A 22,632-nucleotide genomic window follows, 5' to 3' on the forward strand; every position below is an offset into this window, starting at 1 on the left:
ATTGAAAGCAGCAGCCAGGCATGGTGGTCGTGATACTTCACGTTAGTTGTCCGTTTGACAGGATCTAGAACAGCGGTTCTCAACCTTCCTACTGCTGCGACCTCTTAATACCATTCCCCACGTTGTGGTGACCTCCCCCCCAACCATAAAGTTACTTTCGCTGCTACTTCATCAATGTAATTTTGCTACTGTTATGAAAATGTAAATATCTGATACATGGCCTCCTAGAGGGGTCATGACCCAGAGGTTGAGAACCTCTGATCTAGACCCCACCCCCCCACAAGATAGGCCTCTGAGCATGCCGGTGGGAGATTATCTTGATTACATTAATTGATGGGAAGACCCTTGCTGACTGTGAATGGTACCCGGGCTTTCTCCATGGGAGGGCGTTCTACTCTTCTAGAGTAAAGCATCTAAACACAGACACTCCTGTGGGAGGGTAGAACTGTCCTCATCCAGGGGAGGCAGCACTTTATTTAGTAGAGTGTGGTTGGAGACCAGGGGCTGGTGTTGACATAGTGGGACAGGAGCCCCACCCTTCACAAGCTTAGAAGCTGCCTTTGAGCTAGGCAGACGTCTGTCTCCATGCTCTGGGCTGTGCTGCTCAGCTCTCGGCCTTTGTCTTGGTCGTTTTCTCCTCTGAGTCCTCGTCGGAATGCACGCGGAGGACTTGGGCTTTGCCCACAAACTCTGGAGGATGGGAGAGGCAGTGGCAAGAGACGGGAGAGCAGATAGGGAGGTAGGCCAGCTTTGCCTTCGGTTCAGTGAGGGAACTGGGACGGACGAGCTGGCTTACTTCTGTGAGCCATACCGCTCCCTGGTCCTTTCTTATCTGGATACCAAACCCAAGTCAAGCACCTACTGTGCGCTAGACACTCTGCTGGGCCCTTGGGAGGGCCACACAGCCTGACAAGGGAGAATCCTGTCCACTGTTGACAAGCATTCTCTCCCCTCCAGCTGTGCGCCCTCCGCTGTCCGTCGTCCGTGTCCCCACCCCCCGTCCCCCCCCCCGTCCCCCCCCCTCCCCCCCCCTCCCCCCCCCCCCCCCCCCCCGCGCACTCTCTGGTCTAAGATGCTATGCCCACTGCAGGGGGCTCCTGTCTGGGATCCTTTGTCCCTTCTTGCCAATACCACCTCCATCCATGCCGTGTATAGTGACCACGGGGACATACCACATCCTGCTCATAACCTCCAGAGTGTCCTACACTCTTCAAAAGGCTGGTCCTGTCTTGTCTTACCTCATACTGCTACCCTCCACCCAGAGGCCCAAATACCCTGGCCAACGTGTTCTTCCATCAGTATACCAGGTGAGGAGAGCTCTACTTGAAGACTCTCCCTGGGCATTCCCAGGTGGAAGCTTCTGTGGCTCAGGATAAGGAGTGCCCCCTGCCCACCCCCACCCCCGAAATTAACTTGCTGTCCTCCTGTGAGTTCTGTCCTTTGTATACACTTCTTCTCTAAGATGTAAGCCCCGATGACATAGGAACTTGTCCCAATTCCTCCCTCGTGACTCCCCAGAGCCCAACACATAGTAAGTATACAATAAATGTTTGCTCCATGAAGAAGTGACCCAGCTTCCTTGGGCAGGAATCCAGCCAGAGTTGGCCTCCGTGACCCTATGGGATCAATAACTCCCTTGGAGGGCTCTTACCTGGTTTTTCTGCCTTGGATAAAGGTGGTGTCTTTGTCTTCTTCAGGGATGGACTATAAACAAATACAAAAGACGGGCTTGGGAGGCCGAGTCGAAAGATGGTAGGTTGGTTAGGCGTTGGGAGGTGGCATCGGTGTGGTCAACCACCAGCTGCCAGAAGAGGCGAGACACCCCCTGCTGAAGAGCTGGTGCAGGACTGTCCACAGATGGACCCAGACAGTCTCCCTGCACCTCCAAAGCAGGAACCAGACAGCTCTGATTCTTTGTCTGCTGTAGCCATGGGGAACCAAGATCCTCTTGTCTGGGATAGCCAGGGCTGTGGCCTTTCTTACAGTCCCTTGCCTGTCAAGCTGGTTCTGGACAAGTGACTAGTAATCTTCTACCTTGTGTGATCTGTAAGCTACTGTTGCCCTTCACACACACCCGTGTCATTTCTCCTACAGCTCTGGCAGGAAGCTTTAGAGAGGGGTGAAGAGGCTGACGTGGGATCTCTCGTCTGAACCCAGTAATGCCTGCCTCTCTGTTTAGCTCCCCTTCCATTGGCACGTTTATTATGTTGTCGCCTAGGAAATGAACCCAAGGCCTGGACAACTCTTTACCAATGAACCCCAAGCCCTTGGTCTTCCTTTCTTCTCTCAAAAAGTAAAAGAACACCAACTCTAGGGCTGGAGCAAGAACCTATGTCCTAGGGATGAAGTTGTAGCTCAGTTGGTAGAAGGCTTGCCTACCATGGGTAAAGCTCTGGGTTCCATCCTCAGCACTGTTTAAACAGGATATGGTGGTGTACACCTGTAATCCCAGCACTCAGGAGGCAGAGGCAAGAGGGTTCAGTTCAAGGTCATCTTCAGATACAAAGCAGGATTGAGGCCAGCCTGATCCACAAAGCAACCACCCACCAAAATATGCCTCCTCCAAACCTAAGCCACTTTCTCAACCATGCCCCAGTACCCCAAAGTTTAGTCCCTACAGTCTGCTCATTCCCGGCCACCAGGCCTGGGCGCCTCCCACCTCCTGAGAAGGCCTTTTCTCAGCCTTTCAACTTTTTGGTTTCCAGTCCTCAACGTACGGCTGGGGAGATGGCTAAGTACTTAAGGCATTGGCTGTGCAAGCGTGTGAGATCCTGCACCCACATGGATGTTCTCCACCCTACTCCTTGAAGCAGGATCTCTCAACTGCCTCCAAAGCACACTGATACACCTAGTCTAGCGTTCTTCAAGGATCCCGCCTTCCTTTCCCAATGCTGCAGTGCTGGAATTATGGGGGGTCACTCAGCCAGGGAAGGCAGATGCTGACCGTCAGGGCGTGGTTCTGGGAACGGAAGGGCCCGGAGCCCACCTGTAGGTTGTCTGTTGTGTCTCTTGAGGTTCTTGAAGCTCTTGGAGTTGATTCAAGAGATTTTCTTCTGGGAGGGAGAGGAGGGGCTGGGGGATTAACTGAGCCAAAGCTGTCTGCAGAAGTCCCAGCGCCAGGTCTTTCTCTGAAAGCAGCACAGGGCATGTCCTCAGCCCTACCCCTTTCCTACCTCATGCAGCTAGTCCCAACCCTGGCGAAGGACAGCTTCCTCTAATCATCCTACACTTCCTCATAGGTTCCCCAATGCCAAGGAAGGTCCCCCACAGTGCTTGTAGCTCTGCGTGCAGAGCCCTCAGCCCTACATCACTCTCTCCTACCAGAAAAGCCTGTATACACTTTGGTTGTGACCCCTTCCGCCCGCTCCCACCTCCCTTCCTCTCTACTCCAGGGCCACATTTGGAAATCTCCTGGGATTTACCCTCCTCCCCCACCCCTCCAGTGCCTCCTTCCTCCCATCCTTCCTCCAGTGAGCTTAGTCCCGGGGGATTCAGCCTCTACCCCTACCCTCACTGTTCCAAAGCGGATGTGTCACTTTGGGCTCTGTGGGCCAAGCCTGTGTGTTCTTGAGTTCACATCATCGTGCATATGTTTCCTACAGCAGCTAGGAAGGGCTGGGTCTGCTAGGGACAGTCTTTGGCTGTTTTCCTCGCCCAGACACCTATGCCTGAGGTCAGTACTAAAGAGGGGTCCCCTCTGAGGAACAGAGCCACAGAAGTGCAGAAGTAGGGCATGAGGTGGTGCTGGGAAATCTTTGGGATGCTTTGGGACTCCCAAGAGGGACATCTGTCCTGCGGGATCAGGAACAAGGACAAGATCTTGGCAGCACACCGCACCCCCATATAGAGAGGGCCACATTATGGTGTCCTCACCCTTTGGTGGAGCGTAGAGCAGCCAGAACTGGATAGCGTGTAGGGAATCTGTTTGTAGAATCTGACAAAGAAGTTCCAAGATCTGTGTGAAAGAGGACAGGCCAGGGTCAGTGGGAGTCCCTGTCATACTCTAGCACACAGAAGTTCCGGCAAATGTGGGCTCCGGGAACAGCAGCCTCCTCCCCTTGACATGGGGTCTCTGGGCCACATGCTTGGCTAAACTGGCTCCCCCTAAAGGTTCATCCATGGGTCCTAACACTTTGAGGAGGGGGGGACTTTTTTTCTCACAATTGTCCTTAGGATTCCTGCTGGGCAGGTAAAGAATGTGAGGCTTTGAGAAAGGAAGGCATCAAGTGGGGGACTTTAGGACAGAATCAAGCCTCAGATATCAGACCGGTTAGACCTCTCAACCCCATAGTCTCCACTGGGCTGGTTGGAACCTAGGGCCCCTCACTGGGACAGCAAAATCAGAGCTGGCCAGTCATCTCCTCAGAGACGCACCGAATCCTACATGCTGGTATCTTTTGGGTGGTGATTTGGGGTACCCCACGGGCCTCCCCCCCCAGGAGCTCCAAGAATCTGGAGATGTTAGCCAGGAGGTAGGGGATTCGCTATAGGCAGCCTGCTGGCCAGAGTGGGCTGTTTCTGCCAAGTGCCTAGTAAGGGGCTCCATCCAGTGAAGTAGCCTGGACTCTTGACTCCTAGCTGCCTCCTCAGCCAGTGGCTTCCCCTGTCTCCTCCAGTCAAGTAGCCGCAGTATATGGTCCATCTGTGTCCTGGATGTGCTCTGGGGACTTCCTAGGCCAGGTTGCAGGTGGCGGCTGTAGCTATGGAAGGCTGGAGGGGGGACCCACCGTGGGAGGTGGAGCTCTGGGAGTCCTAGGAAAGTAGGGTTCCCTTAGCCCTTTCCAATCAGCCTTCCCAAGGACCTGGAGGGGCCTATCAGACCCTGGCAGGCCCACCTTATCCTTGGTGGAATAGGAACTGGATTGGGCTTCTCCCTCAGGCCGGTACCTGCTAGATGCCCACCCTAGCCTCCCTGCTTGCAGCACCCACCCTGAACTGGCCTTTGGGCCTTCCTTCCCCATTCTTCCAATGCTCCTTACCTGCCCTGGGCCCCCTCCCCACGGGACCTGAGAACCTAACTCCAGATGCGGTGAGGCTGCCCTATGGTGGAGAAAGTACCAATTCTAGCCCGCCTAGGCTAGTCGTCCATTGTGGGACCCAGTCACAGAACATCACCACCACCACCACCACCACCCCCCCCCGCAAAAGCCTAAACCTCTTCATCTGTTGAATGGGGATCCTGAGATCTGTCTGGGCCCCAAAGCAATGCCGTTCAGCAAGAGGTGGCGACACTTTGGCTCTGGGGGGCACTCATGCATTTTTTCATAGGGATCGCCAATGCCCTCATCCCCTGCCACACCGTGGGGCCTCATTTCAAGTTTTGAGGAGGAAAGGAGCACAGGAAGCCGAGTCCAGGCTAGCCTTGCAGGCTGTGGATTGAGAATGCTCTGGCAGGCCCGTCCCTCCCAGCTTCTCGGTCCCGCATGCAGCTTTCTCAGAACAGTGGATGTTGACACTGGAAAGGCGCTTCGGTGGTAATGCAGTGGTAACATACACATGCTCCCAAATTGCCCAATGACCCATGAGGGAAGACTTACGCAGAGAGGGTCAGGATGATAACAGGTCTGTCTAGAGGCAGAGAAGCTCAGAGCCCAGGACACTGACTCCTGGGGCATGCATGGTCTTGGTGGTCTTACAGTCTTAGGGGGCAGTGTCTCTGGAGAAGCCACCCTAAGGCAGGCCAGAAGGCTGGCTGGAAGGCCTGGGAACCTAGAGGCTGAGACCACTGCAAGCCCCTGCCTCCAGAGTGGGGCTTACCAGCAGGTCCTGGTCCTGCAGAATGGAGGCTTGGACTCCTCCATCTCTGCCAGAAGAGTGGCCCCGCTGCCCCTGGTGGCCACGGCGGCTGAGGGCTTGGCAGGAAGCTGGAATAAGCCTACCGGTCTCAGCTGAGTACTTTGCCCCCTGCTCCCTCAGAGGAGGCTCTTCCTTCTGCTGGAAGGAAGGTGATAAAGACAGTCTAGGAGCTGGTGAGAGTGGGAGAAGGCAGGGGGAAGAGATGAAGTAGAGGCCAGGCCACACCAGATGCTGCCTCCCCCAAATCCCAGCAGGGACCTAGGATGCTATCAAGCCAGCTCCACCCTGTCCCAGGTCCTCCTTCATTGGCCCTGGCTCCTCCTGCATCCTAACTCAGCATCCCAGGGCAGATCCTCTTCCAAACATCAGAGGTATGGGAGTAGTGTCCTGTGCCAAGGCCCCTGTGTCGACCCTGATTCCTACCTCCACTGCTCCTATGTCTGAGGTCTGTTCCTCACAGCTTAGCATCCTTTATTCTCCGTGCCCTGCCTCTGTGCATGTGTGTGCATGTGTTTTTGCATTTTCATGTGTATACAAGTGCACATGTGTGCTCAAGTGTGCATGTGTGTGCAGAGAGGTCAGAGGTCAACCTCAAGAGTCATTCCTCATCCTTTTTTTTTTTTTTTTTTTTTTAAGATTTATTTAGGAGTGTTTGCCTGCATGCATGGATGTGCCCCACGTGTGTGCCGCATCCTCTGTGGATGCCCTGGAACTGGAATTACAAATGGTTGTGAGCCACCGTGTGTGCATGCTGGAAACTGAAGCAGGATCCTCGGTAAGAGCAGACAGCACTCTTAACTGGCTGGAGAGCCATCTCTCCAGCATACCCTCACCTTCAGGCTTTTTTAAATGTGGGTTTTGAGGAGTGAACTCAGGTCTTCAGACTTATAAGGCAAGTGCTCTCTACATAGACCTGGCTGTGTTATAACTCACTATGTAGACCAGGCTGGTTTCAAACTCACAAACTCACAGATTTGAGCACCTCTGTCTCCCGAGAGATTAAGTGTAAGTGTGTGCTCCGCCATGCTTATAAGGTAAGTGCTTTTCTTTCTCTCTCTCTCTTTCTTTCTCTCTCTCTCTCTCTCTCTCTCTCTCTCTCTCTCTCTCTCTCTCTCTCCTTCCTTCCTTCCTTTGGTCCTCCTCCTCCTTCTTCCTCCTCCTCCCCTTCCTCCTCCTCCTCCTCTTCTTCTTCCTCTCTCTCTCTCTCTCTCTCCTTCCTTCCTTCCTTTGGTCCTCCTCCTCCTTCTTCCTCCTCCTTCCTCCTCCTCCCTCCTCCTCCTCCTCTTCCTCCTCCTCCTCCTCCTCTTCTTCTTCCTCTCTCTCTCTCTCTCTCTCTCTCTCTCTCTCTCTCTCTCTCTCTCTCTCTCTCCCTCTTTCCATTTCTTTCTTTGTCAAGTGCTTTCTGAATGAGCCGCCTTCCCAGCCCTTGACACCCTTTCTCTGCCTTGGGAAATCTCTGGGGACAGGGCAGGCTTAGAGTCTCCTGTCCATGTAATTCTAGCTAAAGCATGTACTTCCACTGGGTTTTTTGGGGGGTGGTGGTGGTTTGGTTTTGTTTTGTTTTTCCTTTGCTTTTATTTGGTTTGAGAGAAAACCTCAGTAAGCAGCACTGACAGGCCTGGAACTTGCTGTGTGAAGCAGGCTAGCCCTAAACTTGCAGTCATCCTCCTGCCTCTGTCTCCCTAATGCTGAGATTAGAGATGTCATCACCACAGCCATTTACCCTTACATTTTAAAGAAAACAAGCCCTGGACACTTAGCTGAGTTATCCTGAGCACTCTAATGAGCAAACGGGACCGGAAGCCATGTCCCTACCTCTATACCTGGATTACCCCATTACAAAGGTCTGTCCCCAGACCCCCTGCCTTTACCACTTTGTCCCTGAAGGGCACCTGGGAGCTCATCCCCATTCTGTCTGAAAACCTCTAACGATTCTCCACTCCCGATGAGGTTGGATGCTAACCTGTGTGGGGAAGTCAGGAAGAAATTCTTCCTCCCCCCATTCAAAGTCTGCCTCCTCCTCGCCTCTCCATCACTACCCACTTCTACCCTGTGCTCCAGGCTCTGTTCTTTAAACATGTCCTAAAGTGGGCCAGAGGGCCTCTGCTCAGACGTCTTCCCCATAAGCCGCTATGGATGACCCTAGAGGGTGCTTCTGGGGGACCCGTCTTGGATTTCTCTGCTGGGTGTGATTTTGTGTTTCTCTGGCCTTCACTGTCACTGCCCTCCCTGAGGAGCCCCCCCCCCCGCCCATGCCCACAGCAGAGCTTTGGAAGGACTCACGAAGGCTTTCTTTCCAGGCTCGCTCCTTTGCTCGGCACCAGCCTCATTGGTCCTTGGCTCGATCTCCTTAGTAAATGCTCGGGAAGCTAGGTCCTTTAGATTCTTCCGCCAGGTGTCTGAGAGGACAGGACAAGATCTTGGAGGCCCTGTTTGCCCTCTCTGTGTCGCCAGGACTGGGATGGAGGGAAAGGTTCTAGGCAGAAGTGCCCCCTCCATTTTGCAAGCCTTTCTGCCCCGGGAGAAGCATTAGAAACCACATGGGAAAAGGGTTGCTGATGTTGACAGTCTCCCTGAGTCCCCTCTGGGGGATGCTGGAGGACATTAGGCTACTGGGTCTAAATGCAAATGGTTTGATCTGGCTTCTCTTCCCTTTTAGATGCCTGGAGCCAACACTGAGATTCCGGAAAGATGCCAAACCTGTTATTAAGACGGTGAACCACTCTCTAGACAGGTATAGTGTTCCACAGCCAGCCCTCAAACGTCTCTGCCCTTCACTGGCTGTTACCCTGTCTGACAGGATTTCTACCACACCCCATTCTCCTGACTCTCCCAAACCCTAGCAGCAGAAAAGCAGGGCTTGACCTCCAAAGCCCCTCCTCCACTGCAGCTGGAGGTCCTGATAAACTACTGCCTGAGTGTACATGTCACTCTCATCTCTAGCTCCAAGTCACACGACTATGTCCGAAATCAGCTGACTCCTGCTCTTTGTTACAATCCAAGCATGTGCACCTTTTGAGGGTTAGGGTCTGGGGAATAACACATAAGATTGGTCCCGGAAATGAGGGGAAAGGGGGAACCCCAATTGAAGAGCATTGGACCTTTCCTTCTCAGGCCCCTGCCCAACCACACGCTTTGGGAGGAGAGGTTATGAGCCCCCAGGTAGAAGGGTGTGGCCAAAGTACCCACCAGAAGAAAGCTGGGGGTTCCGATTGGACTGTGGGTCCCCAATGGGGTCAGAGATGGTGGGCATCCCCATCAGACAACCGGATAAGAGCGCAGACTGAGTCAAGGGTGCCAAAGAGAACCCGTCCCTGACCACGCAGACAGGCTTCCCGGTGAAATCTGCGGAGAAGATGAGATCTGTGGTTTGGGAGGCCTGGGAGACACCCAGGAGCTCCGGGGGGCTGGAAAGAGGTGGTGAGGGGCAGGGAGCCCTTCAGGTCCTCCTCTTCCTGTTACCACAAGCTCATATATCATCAGAGCCAAAAACCTAGACCAGCAACCACTGCCACTATACTCATGGGCACAAGAACGAGAAGGACCCGCCCAGGGTCACCAGTGAGTTGGGCAGAGGTAAGACAGAGTCACGCCTTCATGAGACCTCCGGAGGTCCTTCTGGCTTCCTGGGGCAGGTCAATGAATTGTAGGTGGATTAAAGAAGATGACTGTGAGGACCAGGGAGACAGTTCAGTTGGTAAGTGCTTTGCCTTGAAAACAAGAGGATTTGAGTTCAATACCTAGACTCATGTTGTTGTTGTTGTTGTTTTTTAAGATGGCTTAGTGAGTAAAATCTCAGGCCATGCAAATGTGAGGATCTGAGTTTGAATCCCCAGGACCCACATAAAAGTCAGATGAGCAGTGTGAGCATCTGTAATCTAGTGTATGGGGAGATTTTGGGAGGTAGAGAGAGGGTATCCAGGAAGCTTGCTGGCCAGCTAGCCTGGTATAGATAGAGGAAAAACAAAGATACTCTGTATCAAACAGGTGGAAGGCAAAGACTGGCCCCTGAGGCTGTCCTCTGACCTCCACACACGTACCTTGGCATAGGTACATGCACACTCATAGACGTGAATGCGCATACACACATATACACACAAAGCCAAGACACACGTGTGCGCACCTGTGTGTGTGTGTGTGTGTCTGTCTGTCTGTCTGTCTGTGTATCTATGTCTGTGTGTCTACCCATGCATGTTCATGTGTGTGCAGGTGAGGCCAGATAACAACCTTGGCTGATGTTCCCCAGGCACCATCGACCTTGTTTTAGCTGAGATAGAGTCTTCATTGGCCAGCAGCTCACCCATTTTGCTAGGATGGCTGGTCCCTGAGCACTAGGGATCCTCCTGTCTCCGCTTCTCCAATGCTCAGATTGCAAGCGTAGGCCACCATGCTTGGCTAGGCCTTTGCTGCTTTGGTCCCAGGACCCCCACTCTACTGGCTTCTCCAGGCTCTTTGGCTTCTCCTCATCTTCTCTAATGTGTCCTAATCTTCTCAACCTCTTAATCCAGAGCTCTGCTCTCGTGTCTTCACAGTGCGTTGTTTCTTCTCAAGCGCCTCTCACAGTGATATCTCCCCAACTTGCTCCTGGCTGTTTCCTCCACCCGAGGCTCCTCCCCACCTCTATCCCCTCCTCCACTGACCCTTGATGGCTTCTTGGAACTCTGGTTCTCTAGCTGCTCAAGCTGACCATTAAGGAATGGCGTCCATGCCTCTCTCTGCCCTATACTCCACCTTCAGTCGGTGGTCAAGTCCTAGACCTGTACCTCTAGACTAGAGCTGTAGAATCTTCTACTTCTTAATGGTTCAACTTCCATCGAGGCCAGCAGGACCTTGCTCAAATACCTCTGATGGTCACTTCTGTGCTATCACCCTCCCCATGGCCCCACTTGATTCAGTGAAGTGATTACTACCATGAATGTTAGACAGAATCTCACTAGGTGGCTCAGGCTAGGCAGGACCTCTTAGGTAGACCAGGGTGGCCTTAAACTTGTGGCGATCCTTCTGCCTCTGCATTGCAAATGCCAGGGTTATCGGGGTACACACCGTGTCAGGCTGAGGTGCCTTCAGACAGTACCAATGGCCTGCAGGGTCCACCTGATCCAGCTCTAGTGCCTCTCTGAAACTGTCTGTCTCTTCCTTTCCACTTCTGACCCTGCTGCAGACACCCCAGGAGCTCTCCTGCTGTACCTCCAACAGAGCCAGGGCCCTTGTGTCCGTCTGCAGGACATTCTAGTGCTGGGTTGATTTGTGCTCATGGCTCCCCCCTTACTCCCTTTAGTCTTTCTCAGTATCACGCCATTGACTAGGACTCTGGTGACAGACCTTTTCAAAGTGGCCATCTCCTCTCTGCCACCTAACAGTGACATCTAGTCTATGTCTCCTCCTTCCCAGCTAGCCGGGTGTCAGTTCCAGGACAGCAGGGACAGTAGTCTGTTCTGTCTATCCTCATGTCCTTGGAGTCCAGACAAGTGTCATCCTCTAGCTCACACCCTGTAAATGCTGCAGATGGGTGGGTGGGTGGCCAAAGGGACAGAGCAGCATGAGTTGGAGGTCAGAGCATAGTTATGAGGTGGTTTCTCTGACTCAGAGGGAAGGGGATTCTGGAGGGAACCTCTGATGTGCCCCCCCCCCCCCCGCAGCCTCCATATTTCTCCTAGCCCCCAGCCCTTGAGATGCCCGCCAGGCCCCATGCTCTCTAGGCTCTGCCTGGAAATGGGGTAAGAATGCATGCCTCTATACCAGATCTCGTGACCAATTAGGGATACCCACTTCTGCAGGGCCCTAGAGCCAGATCCTGCCCACTTGGCCCTACCTGGGATGTGCGTCACACGCTGTGGTTGGGGGTGGTGTCGAGAGAAGAAGGAATGGTGGCTGAGGCGTCCAAAGCGATAGGCACTGGGTGTTTGGGGCTTAGGGATCTTCAGCTCCTCTTGGATCAACTCAAAATCCACGATGCCTGGGACCATAGGCTCTTTCTGGAACCCAGCATCCCCGTGGCTCCTTGAAAAGTGCTCTGGCTTCTTCTCAGGCTCTGGCTTTGGACTGAAAGGGATGGTTAAAGAGAGCTGAACGGTGTTTCCTCTGGCTCACCAGGCCTCAGGACTCAAGTGCCTATCATGGAGCCCAAGTCCCAGAGGCCGAAATCTGCCTTCATGGCACCCGCACCATCCTATGGCCCCCAAAGCTTGGTTCCCCCAGAATCCTTCCCCAGTGATGCCATCCAGTCCCAGTGAGCCTCTGTCTTCCTAAGATGCCTTGGTAGGGAGCTGGGGTTCATCTGTCAGAGAGCAGATGGAACCTCCCAGGATCCCTGCTTTCTTCCTGAGACCACATCTAAAACCAGAAAGAGAAGCCTCAGACCCACCTAGTCACCACACCCCTAGGATGAACAAAAAGCCCCTTAGATATATATGCTCTGGGAACAGAGGCTGGCCCTATTAGAGGCCTCTCCCCAATCTAAAATTTTGACAACCCCAAGAAGCCAGCTTCAGGCTGTCACCCTCCCCTGTTCCATTCTTATCTTAGACTCAGCCCCCAGGGGTCAGAACTAGAGCCAAGGCCAGGGCAGTCCCAGCGAGTCCTGTCACCATGTGGTCCCTCCCAGAAGACGCGGAGCTGATACCACAGACGCAGAGAGGGAAGCGTCCAGCTCCTGTCTTGTTGGCCTAGGCTGGAGACCAGCTGTCTCAGGTTCCCAGCACCCCTCCCCACCTCCAGGATCAGAGGATGTCCTGTCCCTGAAGGAGAGGAGGAGGTCAGCCTAGATCCAAAGAAATCCCAGGAGGGCCTGCTGCACCACCTGCCTGGTGGCTTTCTGCACTTCCCTCTCCTGATGGCCCTGGCTGCAGGGAGGTCCCTTGGTCCAGTGGAGGTGGGCTGGGAATACACTAAGCAAGGCATGCCTCCCCTGATTCCTGGGAGGATGTTGCTGCGAGGCCCCCTGAGTATCCTGTTCCAGTCTCCTTTCAGCTCTAGGCCATCTGGGATTTAAGGAAATAAAGCAAACTTCTCTGAAATGGTAGTTAGAAGACTCCTCGACCCCCAAATCAGGAAGTCACTGGAAACTCTGAGCACCTGTGCTTCCAGCAGTCCGCCTCCTAGCACGCATTTCAGAGTCCTGTGCATGGCATTCCAAGGTGCGGGGGGGGGGGGGGGGGGGGGGGGGGCTTTCCTGGAACTTGGACCCCAGTTTACCAAGTTCCTCCAAGCTACCTTTGTCTTCTATCCTGCCTCATCTCCCTTTGGGCGCCCCTCCCCCACACCTTTCTGGCCCCGTGGGCATTCAGGCCTCACCTCTCTAGTAGATGCTCAGCCAACTGGGTTTTCACCTCCGTGTTCATCACAGGGGTTGCAATGAGAGATATAAAGGCTCGAATCCTAATGCCAGTGTCCTCGGTGGATGGCACAGCTCTGGTGGCCTGGTGGTGGGTGCATAAACTGGAACAGGCAATCTGAGGGGGAGGAGGCGACAGCATATGGTAAAACCCAGTAGTTTCTCTCCCAGACGTAAGAAAAGCTCCTACAGCTGTGCAGCATGGTTTGTCTGTGAGAGCAGTGCTATTCAGAGGGTCCAAAGCAGCGGGGGCACGGGGGGGGGGGGGGGGGGCGGGGACAACGGACAAAAAAAAAACCCCAATGACATCACATATATCTGGAAACATGAGTAAGCCTGGGCTACATTCAGACCATGGAGCTTTTAGATTGCTGTGAGAAGCAATGAACCCTGGTGACATAGCACGGATAAATCTTAAACATAGTGCTTAACATGGTTTAGAAAAACGATATAGGGCAATGGTTCCAACCTGTGGGTCACAACCCCTTTGGGGGTCAAAGGGCCCTTTCGCAGGGGTTGCATATCAGATATCTACATACGATTTATAATAGTAGCAAAATTACAGTTCTGAAGTAGCAACAAAATAATTTTATGGTTGGGGGGGGGTCACCACATCATGAGGGTCTGTATTAAAGGCTGCAGCATTAGGAAGGTTGAGAAGCACTGATACAGGGTCTCACTACTGTAGCCCTAGTTGGCCTAGAACTCGACATGTAGACCAGGCCAGCCTTGGCCTCAAACTCACAGAGAGCGAGTTTGATCCATCTGCCTCTGACTCCAGAGTGCTGGAATGAAAGGCGTCCCACACACACATACACACACACACACACACACACACACACACACACACACACACACACACACCACGCCAGCTTGGAAATACTTTTGAAAAGTCAAAGTTCACCGGGCCAGCGAGATGGCCCAACAGGTTGAGGCAAGTGTCACCAAGCCTGAGTTTAATCCCTGCAACCCACGCGATGGAAGAAGAAACCAACCAACGCCTACAAGTGGAGGAGGCTGCTAATGGCTTCTACACACACACACACGCACACGCACACGCACACGCACACCTGTACATACCATTTTTCGGGCAAACAGAATTGCCACAAACATGAGGCCAGACAATAAAACAACTAAGGAAATTCCCTAGTGGCCCTTTTGAGTAGGACAAGGAGTGGGGTACACAGGAGATGTGTGGGTGGTACATTTACTACAGTTCAGTGCACTAGTAAGTAAGCCAATTAAGGAAATGATGAGAGGTGACCGATGTCAAAACCAAGAATTGTGATTACGCGGGGCGGTGGTGCTGAACGCCTTTAATCCCAGCACTCGGGAGGCAGAGGCAGGTGGATCTCTGTGAGTTTGAGGCCAGCCTGGGCTACAAAGTGAGTTCCAGGACAGGCGCCAAAGCTACACAGAGAAACCCTGTCTCGAAAAAAAAAACAAACAAACAAACCAAAAAAAAAAAAAATTGTGATTCAATCTATAGACCCGATGCAAGTGTAAGGGACAGAGTGGAGTGCATTCTGAGGAAGACCCTCGGGATCACAAATCTGTAAGGTTCTCTGTGAGGCCTCAGTACCACCTCCATCTGGTTTAGTATATGATGGGTTTGCCTCATTTGAGGCTGCACAGGCAAGGACCAGCATCTGGCATCTGACCTATGGGCTCCTGACCTTTTGTCTAAAAACAGTGAGCAGGGCTCCCTCTTCAGAAGCTTCAGGCAGGTATCATCGATGGCAAGGGCTGGGTTCTCCTAGTGCTTAGATGCTTCATGCTTGAAGACAGGGCATCTGGAAGTCCCTCTTCACCTGCCTACGGGGAAAAGGTGCTCTTTAGAGTGGAAACTCTCCAGTGATTTTGACCATCACAACAGCAAGAAATCCATTTTCCCCCCTCTGGTCTCAATTCAAGTATGTGTTAATGTGTGTGTGTGTGTGTGTGTGTGTGTGTGTGTGTGTGTGTGTGTGCGCGTGTGCACTGTGCTGCGCGCTCGCACAATGGACATAAGAATACTCTGAAGTAGTATCTACACATGTGATGTACACGGATACTTGCGTCTTGTGGGTGTTTTTTTTTTGTTTGTCTTTGCTTTATGAGTGTTAGACATGACCCATTAACAGCTCCAATGAGCTTATGAATCACCACCCCACACTAGAGGGGTCAGTAGGGACCTAGCAGGAGAGACAGGTGAGGTCACTGTACTGTCACTGTCCCTACCCTCTCCTGCCTCTGACCATGGGCTCCTTGAGAGTCAAGTACAAGAGATCTGAAGAGAACCACCAAACCCAGGATGCCCTCTTACCCCCCATTCCTTTGTCGTCACCTGGAGCCAGAGTCTATTTCATTTCCTGCCCTCCAGAGGACTTACCAGGAAGATGTCCACTACAGCATATGAGCAGAAGCCCCTGGTGCCTGACCAGGATGGAGAAGAAGACTAATCAAGGGTAAGGCTTGTCGGAACTGTGGGCAAACCTTTGTGACTGCTGAGCCCAGTGGTTGCTAGGTTACCCCTTCCCCACAACTCCAGAACATAGCCCCAGTACCTTTCTCCCCCACCCCCATACAGTTCATCATTTCCCTTCCTGGGAGGTAGACAGCTCAACAGAGGACTTTCTCTTGTCTCATGAATCTCCTCCTCCACTTCCTAGCCAAGCACTTCCCTGGGGACCCAGACAAGAAGGTTGACTACCTGGTCCAACCAGCCAGTAGCAGACGGAGGGAGCATGTCTGGCCAAGGATTCCGGTTAGGCTGGATTCTGGTCTTGCCAGGGTGATGCAGCGGATGCTGCTGGTGCAGCAGTCTGCCTCTGTGAGCTTTGATTCTTGGGATCAGTACTCAGCGGAGTTGGTTACCTCTTAGGTAGAGAAGAGGAGAGCACACGGGACCTGGAGGGTCCCTGTGGCTTCACTTGGAGGGGTGGCAGGGAGGAGGATTTGGGTTTTCAGTTAGTTAAGCGGCCTGCACTGCCTGGGGTGTTCAAATCCCCTTCTGCCATTTCATGGAGGTGAGCTCAGACAATTAACCCAATGTCTTTGAGACTCAGTCCCCATGGCTCTGAAACAGAGATGGGATTCCCATTTACTGCCCCTTGGAGAGTGCGTTAACACCCATGGAAGGGCTTCGCACTGGATGTGGCATCCAATCTGATCTCTTACTATTACTGTCTAGTCTAGAGAGGTGAAAGGAATGCCCTTGCCTATTTCTGGGCTTGTTCTGAAGAAAAAAGGAACCGATGAGAGTGAAGTGCCTAACTAAATGCATGCAGGAGATGCTCAAAGTGGGGGTGTGGGGATGTGGGGGAGTGATAGTGAGGGGCGGGGGGACTGGGAAGGTGACTTGGTCGGCAAATTGTTCACCTTGCAAGCTTGAGGACTTGCAAGCTCAACACCCAGAACCCACATGTTAAAAAAAGCAGGGAAAGGGCTGGAGAGATGGCTCAGGGTTAAAAGCACTAGCTGCTCTTCCAGAGGACCTGGGTTCAATTCCCAGCAACCACATGGTGATGCACAACTGTCTGTAACTCCTGCTCCAGGGGACCTGACACCCTCACACAGACACCGGTGCACATAAAGTAAAACCACGTTATTTAAAAAATAAATAAATAAAAATAGGCAGTGGTGGCACACGCCTTTAATCCCAGCACTTGGGAGGCAGAGGCAGGTGATCTCTGTGAGTTTAAGGCTAGCCTGCACTACAGAGTAAGTTCCAGGAGAGCCAGGGCTACACAGAGAAACCCTGTCTCAAAAAACCAAAACCAAATAATAATAATAATAATAATAATGATGATGATGATGAGGAGCTGGGCCTTAGTGTCACATCTGCAATCCCAGCACCAGGTAGACATATTTAGGTGGCTTTCTGGCACTCCTGGCCCTAAGCATAGTATACTGGCGAGTTTTTTGACACAAGCTAGAGTCATTGGAGATGACTAGCCTCAACTGAGAAAAGACCTCCTTAAGATTGGGCTGCAGGCTAGACTGTAGGGCATTTTCTTAGTTAGTGATTGATGGGGGAGGGCCCAGCCCATGGTGGGTGGTGCCACCTCTGGGCTTGGTGGTCCTGGGTTCTATAAGAAGCAGGCTGAGCAAGCCAGGGGGAGCCAGCCAGTCAGCAGCACCCCTCCATGGCCTCTGCATCCGCTCCTGCCTCTGGGATCCTGCCGTTTTGGGTTCCTGTCCTGACTTCCTTCAGTGATAAACAGGGAAAAGGAAGTGTGAACCCTTTCCTGCTCAGTTGCTTTGGTCACGGTGTTTCATCACAGCAGTCGTGACCCAGCTAGGACACTAGCCTCCTTGGTGAGTTCTAGGTTAGTGAGAGAGCCTGTCTCAAAACAACAACAACAACAACAACAACAACAACAACAACAACACCACAAGTAGACGAGGCCTGAGGAAGGATGCTTAAGGCTGCTGCTCTCGGACCTTCACACGCTCACACTTGTTCTCCAGCAGCTGCACGCACATGTGCACACACCAAACAGATGTTCAGAGGATAATGATGACCACCATTATGGGTCACTAAACGGAAGGAGAATCTACAGTAGGGTGACTTCTTTGTCCCTAACTACCTTCTGTGATTAATTCACTTTACTCCTCTGAAGTTCGACCTGGATACTGTGAAGTGGGAGCAAGGTCAATCCTTGGTCCTGGGGCTATTATGGGCTGGGAGGCATCTGTATAGACTCTGTAAGCCAAGAAGGCTTGAGAAAGCTGCTGGAAGCTAGCCCAAGGACTAAGCTGATTTTTGAAACCGATGGCATGGCTTTAGGTCGGGGTTGGCTCCGGTCAGTGTCCTGAGGCGTCTGTGGGTAAACCCCGGGGAGCGAGGGGATTGAAATGGATAGCTGTGGGCAAACCTAAGTTCTTCCAGGACTCTGCCCCTCCCTGCTGAAGGGGGACTCCAGACACTGCTGAGGAGGGCAGCCTCTGACTTGGCCCTTGCTTCAGAGGTTTCTCCACTCCCATGAAGTGGAGAACATTCTCTCTCTGAGAAGGAACTTTTCCCGGGCCTGTCTTTGCGGAGTTTAGGTGACCCTTTGGATGTCTTACTGTTTTGTTTTGCTTTTTAAAAAGGGCTTTCTTCCCATGACCAGCCCCTTCCTGCAGCTTCCAGCACTCTGGGGGGGGGGATTTCTCACCAAGTCTGCTGACACAGCTAAGGGGAAACTCCCCTCCCACCCTTCCCGCGAGTGCCCTTTAATGCTTCCATTGTGTACAGAGCTGCCACAGGGTCTGTGTGCACAGTACAGCTGGGGTTGGCAAGGCAAGGGTAGCTTAAATGTCTTAAGTACGGTTTTCAGAGGAGCTGGAGAACCCTCAGACCCTCCCCTGAGTAGTGTCAGAAAGAAAGTGGGCAGGGCAGGGCTGCATTTGGTTTCTGGAGACTGAGACAGGTGGATTACCTCTAGCTCAAGGCCAGCCTGGGCTAACAGAGAGATCCTATCTAGAATAAATGAGAGAGAGAGAGAGGAGAGAGAGAGAGAGAGAGAGAGAGAGAGAGAGAGAGAGAGAGAGAAAGAGAGAGAGAGAGAGAGAGAGAGGTGGGAGGAAGGGAGGGAGGGAGGGAGGGGGGAGGAGGAGGAGGAGGAGAAGAAGAAGAAGAAGAGACAGAAATCTAGAAATCTATGAGAGTGGGTCTGAGGGAGAGTCCTTTGCCTCAAGCTCTCAGAAAAAAGAGAAATAATGCCAGACTTTACAGAAGACACAGAACAAGAGAGTGACATGTCAAGAGGTCGATCACTTAGTCCCTGTCCTAGTCAAATAATTATGAATTCATATCGAGACAGAAGGCACAGAGGTTAGTGCCTTCTACCAATTGAAGGCATGTTATTGATTTTGCCTGTAAGTAGCACGTCTTCCTGGCAGTAATTTCACAATAAGCTCCCCCACCGTGAAAACTTTGGCAGGCTTCTTGTGTGCCAAGGACTGTGACAGCCCTTCCAGATGTTATAGCTCATCTAGCCCTCGGCCCCAGAACCTCATGACCAGAGAGATCTGGTGTTGTAAATGTCTCTCATCTGTGGCTTCGAGCTCTGATTCATTGGTTTTCTGCTCTCTTCCGTGCTGGGGATTGAACTTGGGGCCCTGAACTGTCTCTGTAACCTTTCTAGAGAAAAGGTTTCCAAAGTAGCTTAGGTTGGCCTTGAACGTGAGTCTTCTGGCTCCACTCTGAGTGTTGACATTACAGGCATACACCACATGCCAGCTCTAACATAATCCTCTGATAAAGATAAATTCCTAATTTCACCATAGTCCGGTTATCAATCTTATCCTTAATGGTTTGCCTACCTGGAGCTATGAAGACACTCTCCGTACAGAGTATATTTCTAGAACACTGGTTTATTTTTGAAATTTGAATCTGGGGTCAACTGGAGACAGGTTTTGTGTATGGCACAGGATAGTGATAAAGATTCGTTTTCCAAATAAATGCTTATTTGAGCTGGGCATGGTCCTTCATGCCTGTAATTGTAGCATCTAGGAGACTTCGGTAGGATTGCTTTGAGCTCAAGGTTAGCCTGGGCTACGGAGTGATACTCTTTCAAGAACAAACAAAGCTGGCAGGATGGTGCAGGTGGGTGGTGTCGCTTGCCACCAAACCTGATGATCTGAGTTCAATTTCCAGGACCTACAGGGTTAAGGAGAGAACTGACTCCTGCGAGCTGTCCTTTGACCCAGACACACAGACACACACACACTCTCACACACACATATATACATACACACACACTCTCACGCATATACACTCTCACACACCATACACACTCTCACACACACATATATACACACACACATATACACATACATGCACACAAACTCACTCTCACACATACACTCACACATACATACACACTCACTCTCATGCATAAACACTCACACCCACCACACATACACTCTCACACACATACACACTCTTTCACACACAAGTGAAATTGTAATGAAATTTTAAAAGCAACAACAACAAAGCATCCTTTCTTCTGAGTCTGTCTCTGAACTTCCTGTTTGTGGAATTGGTACACCAAGGCTGCACTTTCCTAGTCCCTGCCACTCTTAGATGCATCCTCCCCCTCCCTCCTCTCTCCTCCTCCCCTCCTCCCTGCTCCTCCTTCCTCCTCCCTGCTCCCTCCTCCCTCTTCCCCTCCCCTCCTCTCTGTCTCTTTTCCTTCCCTCCTGTCCTCTCTTTTGCTCTTTCTTTTCTTCCTTTTTTTATTTTTTATTGTTTGTTTTGTTTGCTTGCTTGCTTGTTTATTGGTGCTGGTCAAGTGCTGTCTCACCAGGCTGCGTTTGAGGCCCTTGCTCCAATTTGTGTTTTGAGACAAGGTCTTGTTAGCTTGTCCAGGCTGGCCTTGAACTCTCTACCCTCTGCCTCAGGCTGGGGTTAGAGGCTTGCAGCCCCAAGTGCAGTTTAAAGCCATCTTGATACCTAGTGGTCTAAGACTTCAGCTCTGGGGTTTTTTGTTGTTGTTTTGTTTTGAAGATTGATTGATTTTTATTTAAGCATAAGAGTGTTTTGCCTGCATGCATGTCTGTGTATCCCATGTGTGCCCGGTGCTCTCAGAGGTCAGAAGAGGGCACTGGATCCCCTGGAACTGGAGTTTCAGATGGTTGTGAGCCACCATATGCATGGGTGCTGGGAACTGAACCCGGGTCTCTTGCAAGAGCAAGTCCCCTTAACCAGTGAGCCACTTCCCCTGGGTTTTAAAATTCCCTTGGCTATTCTTATTCGTTTGCCTTTTCTGTATCAAGTTTAGAGTACTCTTATCACTGTCTACAGAAGCTTTCTGGAATTTAGTAGGAATCTGTCCCTGGTCTCTGAGCAAAATTGCACTCTTCAGTATATTGACTCTTTCAACCCTTGAAGATGCTGATGCCTCTCCATCTACTTGTTGGTCGGCGTTGGATGTTTGTTTTGTTTTGTTTTTGAGTTTGTATGTGCGCATGTATTTAGACAGATTCTCACTGTGTAGCTCTGGCTGGTGTCAACTCACAGATATCTGCCTGCCAGGAAGCAGAGAGTGATGAATGTCACTGCCCAGCTCTGTGTCCCCTTTCCACGTGGGAAGGCACAGCAGAGGGGTGACGTTGATTTTATGGCTGCAAATACATCCTCACAGACGACAGTTTAGAATCATTATTTGGGGGGATGGGGAGATGGTTCAGTGGACCCAAGTGTGATTCCCAGCACCCCAGGCTGCTCACACTTGTGTAGTTCCTGCCTCAGGGGGGCTCTAATGCCTCTGGCCATCGAGGGAATCTGCACTCGCATGCACACACCCATCCTCCATATGCATAGTAAAAAAATAAACAAATGCTAACAATTGATTCTTTTTAAGTATATAGGACAGAGTCTAAGGAATTAGAAATAAGTCACTTCATTGTGTTTGGCCTGTAAACAAGGTCAAGGGCTTGTCTTCATGAGGGAGACTCACCTACAAGCATATGAACCCGCTATTATTACCTGTGACCTCGGTGAAGGAGTTTGCACAGGACACCACCTTAAAGAACTTCCTAGTTTCTTTCTCTTCAAGCTGGACTTCCCCTGGTAGCCATCTCCTTCATCTCAGCCATGGTGGGCCGAGTGCCCGTGGACACCCCACGAATCATCTTGGCAGCAGTAGAGAAGGTAGCAAGAGCAGATGGAACAGGTTTGGAACACGGCACAAGCCACCATGCTGTACAATGTCAGGTTTTTCCGGGAGGGCCAGGGGCCCTTAGGTTGTGCTCTCAAGGGCACCCATTTTTTTTTTTTCCAGACGGGATTTTTCCTGTGTAGCCTGTCCTGAAATTCACTCTGCAGACCTTGCTGGCCTCGAACTCACAGAGAATCCCCTGCCTCTGCCTCCTGAGTGTTGGATTGAAGGTGTGTTGTGCCACCACTGCCAGGCCTCAAGTGCAAGCTTCTGACCTATGCTTCTGGTTTTCCTTGCTTTCGTAGGGACTTTCTTTCTTCCTTCCTTTCTTCCTTCCTTCCTTTCTTTCTTCCTTCCTTTCTTCCTTTCTTTTCTTTCTTTCTTTCTTTCTTTCTTTCTTTCTTTCTTTCTTTCTTTCTTTCTTTCTTTCTTTCTTTTCTTCTTTCTTCCTTTCTTCCTTCCTTCCTTCCTTCCTTCCTTTCTTTCTTTCTTTCTTTCTTTCTTTCTTTCTTTCTTTCTTTCTTTCTTTCTTTCTTTCTTTCTTTCTTCCTCCTCTTTCTTTGCCTACTTTTTGATTTGTTTGTGTTTTTAGAGACAAGTTCTCGGTATGTAGTCCAGATTGACCCCAAACCCATGATCCTCCTGCATCAGATTTCTGAGCCGGCGGATAACAGATGTGTGATGCCACACTTCGCTGTTGACCCTCTTAATTACCCACATCATCCTGCTCTCTCTTTGGATTTACATTTCTGGGTTTTATAGTTTGTTGAGAAGACTAAATTATTAATAATTGTTGTTGGTATTTAGTTGATTAAATGTTCCATCTCTTTACGTAGCCATCATAGCCTCATCACATAAATCTGTCCAATTTAC

The 22,632-nt window shown here is 51.4% G+C and overlaps 1 protein-coding gene across 1 annotated transcript; it reads right to left on the reverse strand.

The window, feature by feature from the left end:
• Positions 1-604: 604 nt before the first annotated feature.
• Tbata (thymus, brain and testes associated) lies at positions 605-13,151 on the reverse strand. The gene is made up of 9 exons (XM_052743937.1): positions 13,090-13,151; positions 11,609-11,838; positions 8,986-9,141; positions 8,122-8,195; positions 5,758-5,934; positions 3,874-3,955; positions 2,987-3,128; positions 1,652-1,704; positions 605-690 (listed from the first exon to the last, which is right to left on the reverse strand). Exons 1-9 carry the CDS (start codon positions 13,134-13,136, stop codon positions 605-607), a joined length of 1,047 nt encoding a protein of 348 aa, XP_052599897.1. The 5' UTR covers positions 13,137-13,151.
• Positions 13,152-22,632: the final 9,481 nt, after the last annotated feature.

The sequence above is a fragment of the Peromyscus californicus genome, unplaced genomic scaffold (assembly GCF_007827085.1).
Source record: "Peromyscus californicus insignis strain IS unplaced genomic scaffold, ASM782708v3 Scaffold_19__1_contigs__length_69161282, whole genome shotgun sequence".
In the NCBI taxonomy this organism is placed as follows: domain Eukaryota; kingdom Metazoa; phylum Chordata; class Mammalia; order Rodentia; family Cricetidae; genus Peromyscus; species Peromyscus californicus.

Coding starts and splice junctions, on each gene's coding strand:
- Tbata (XM_052743937.1), bottom strand. CDS start 13,136: ATGAACACGGAGGTGAAAACCCAGTTGGCTGAGCATCTACTAGAGAG. Junction 3,956..5,757: donor TGCAGGACCAGGACCTGCTG/GTAAGCCCCACT, acceptor TCTTTCACACAG/ATCTTGGAACTTCTTTGTCA. Junction 1,705..2,986: donor ACACAACAGACAACCTACAG/GTGGGCTCCGGG, acceptor ATTTGTTTATAG/TCCATCCCTGAAGAAGACAA.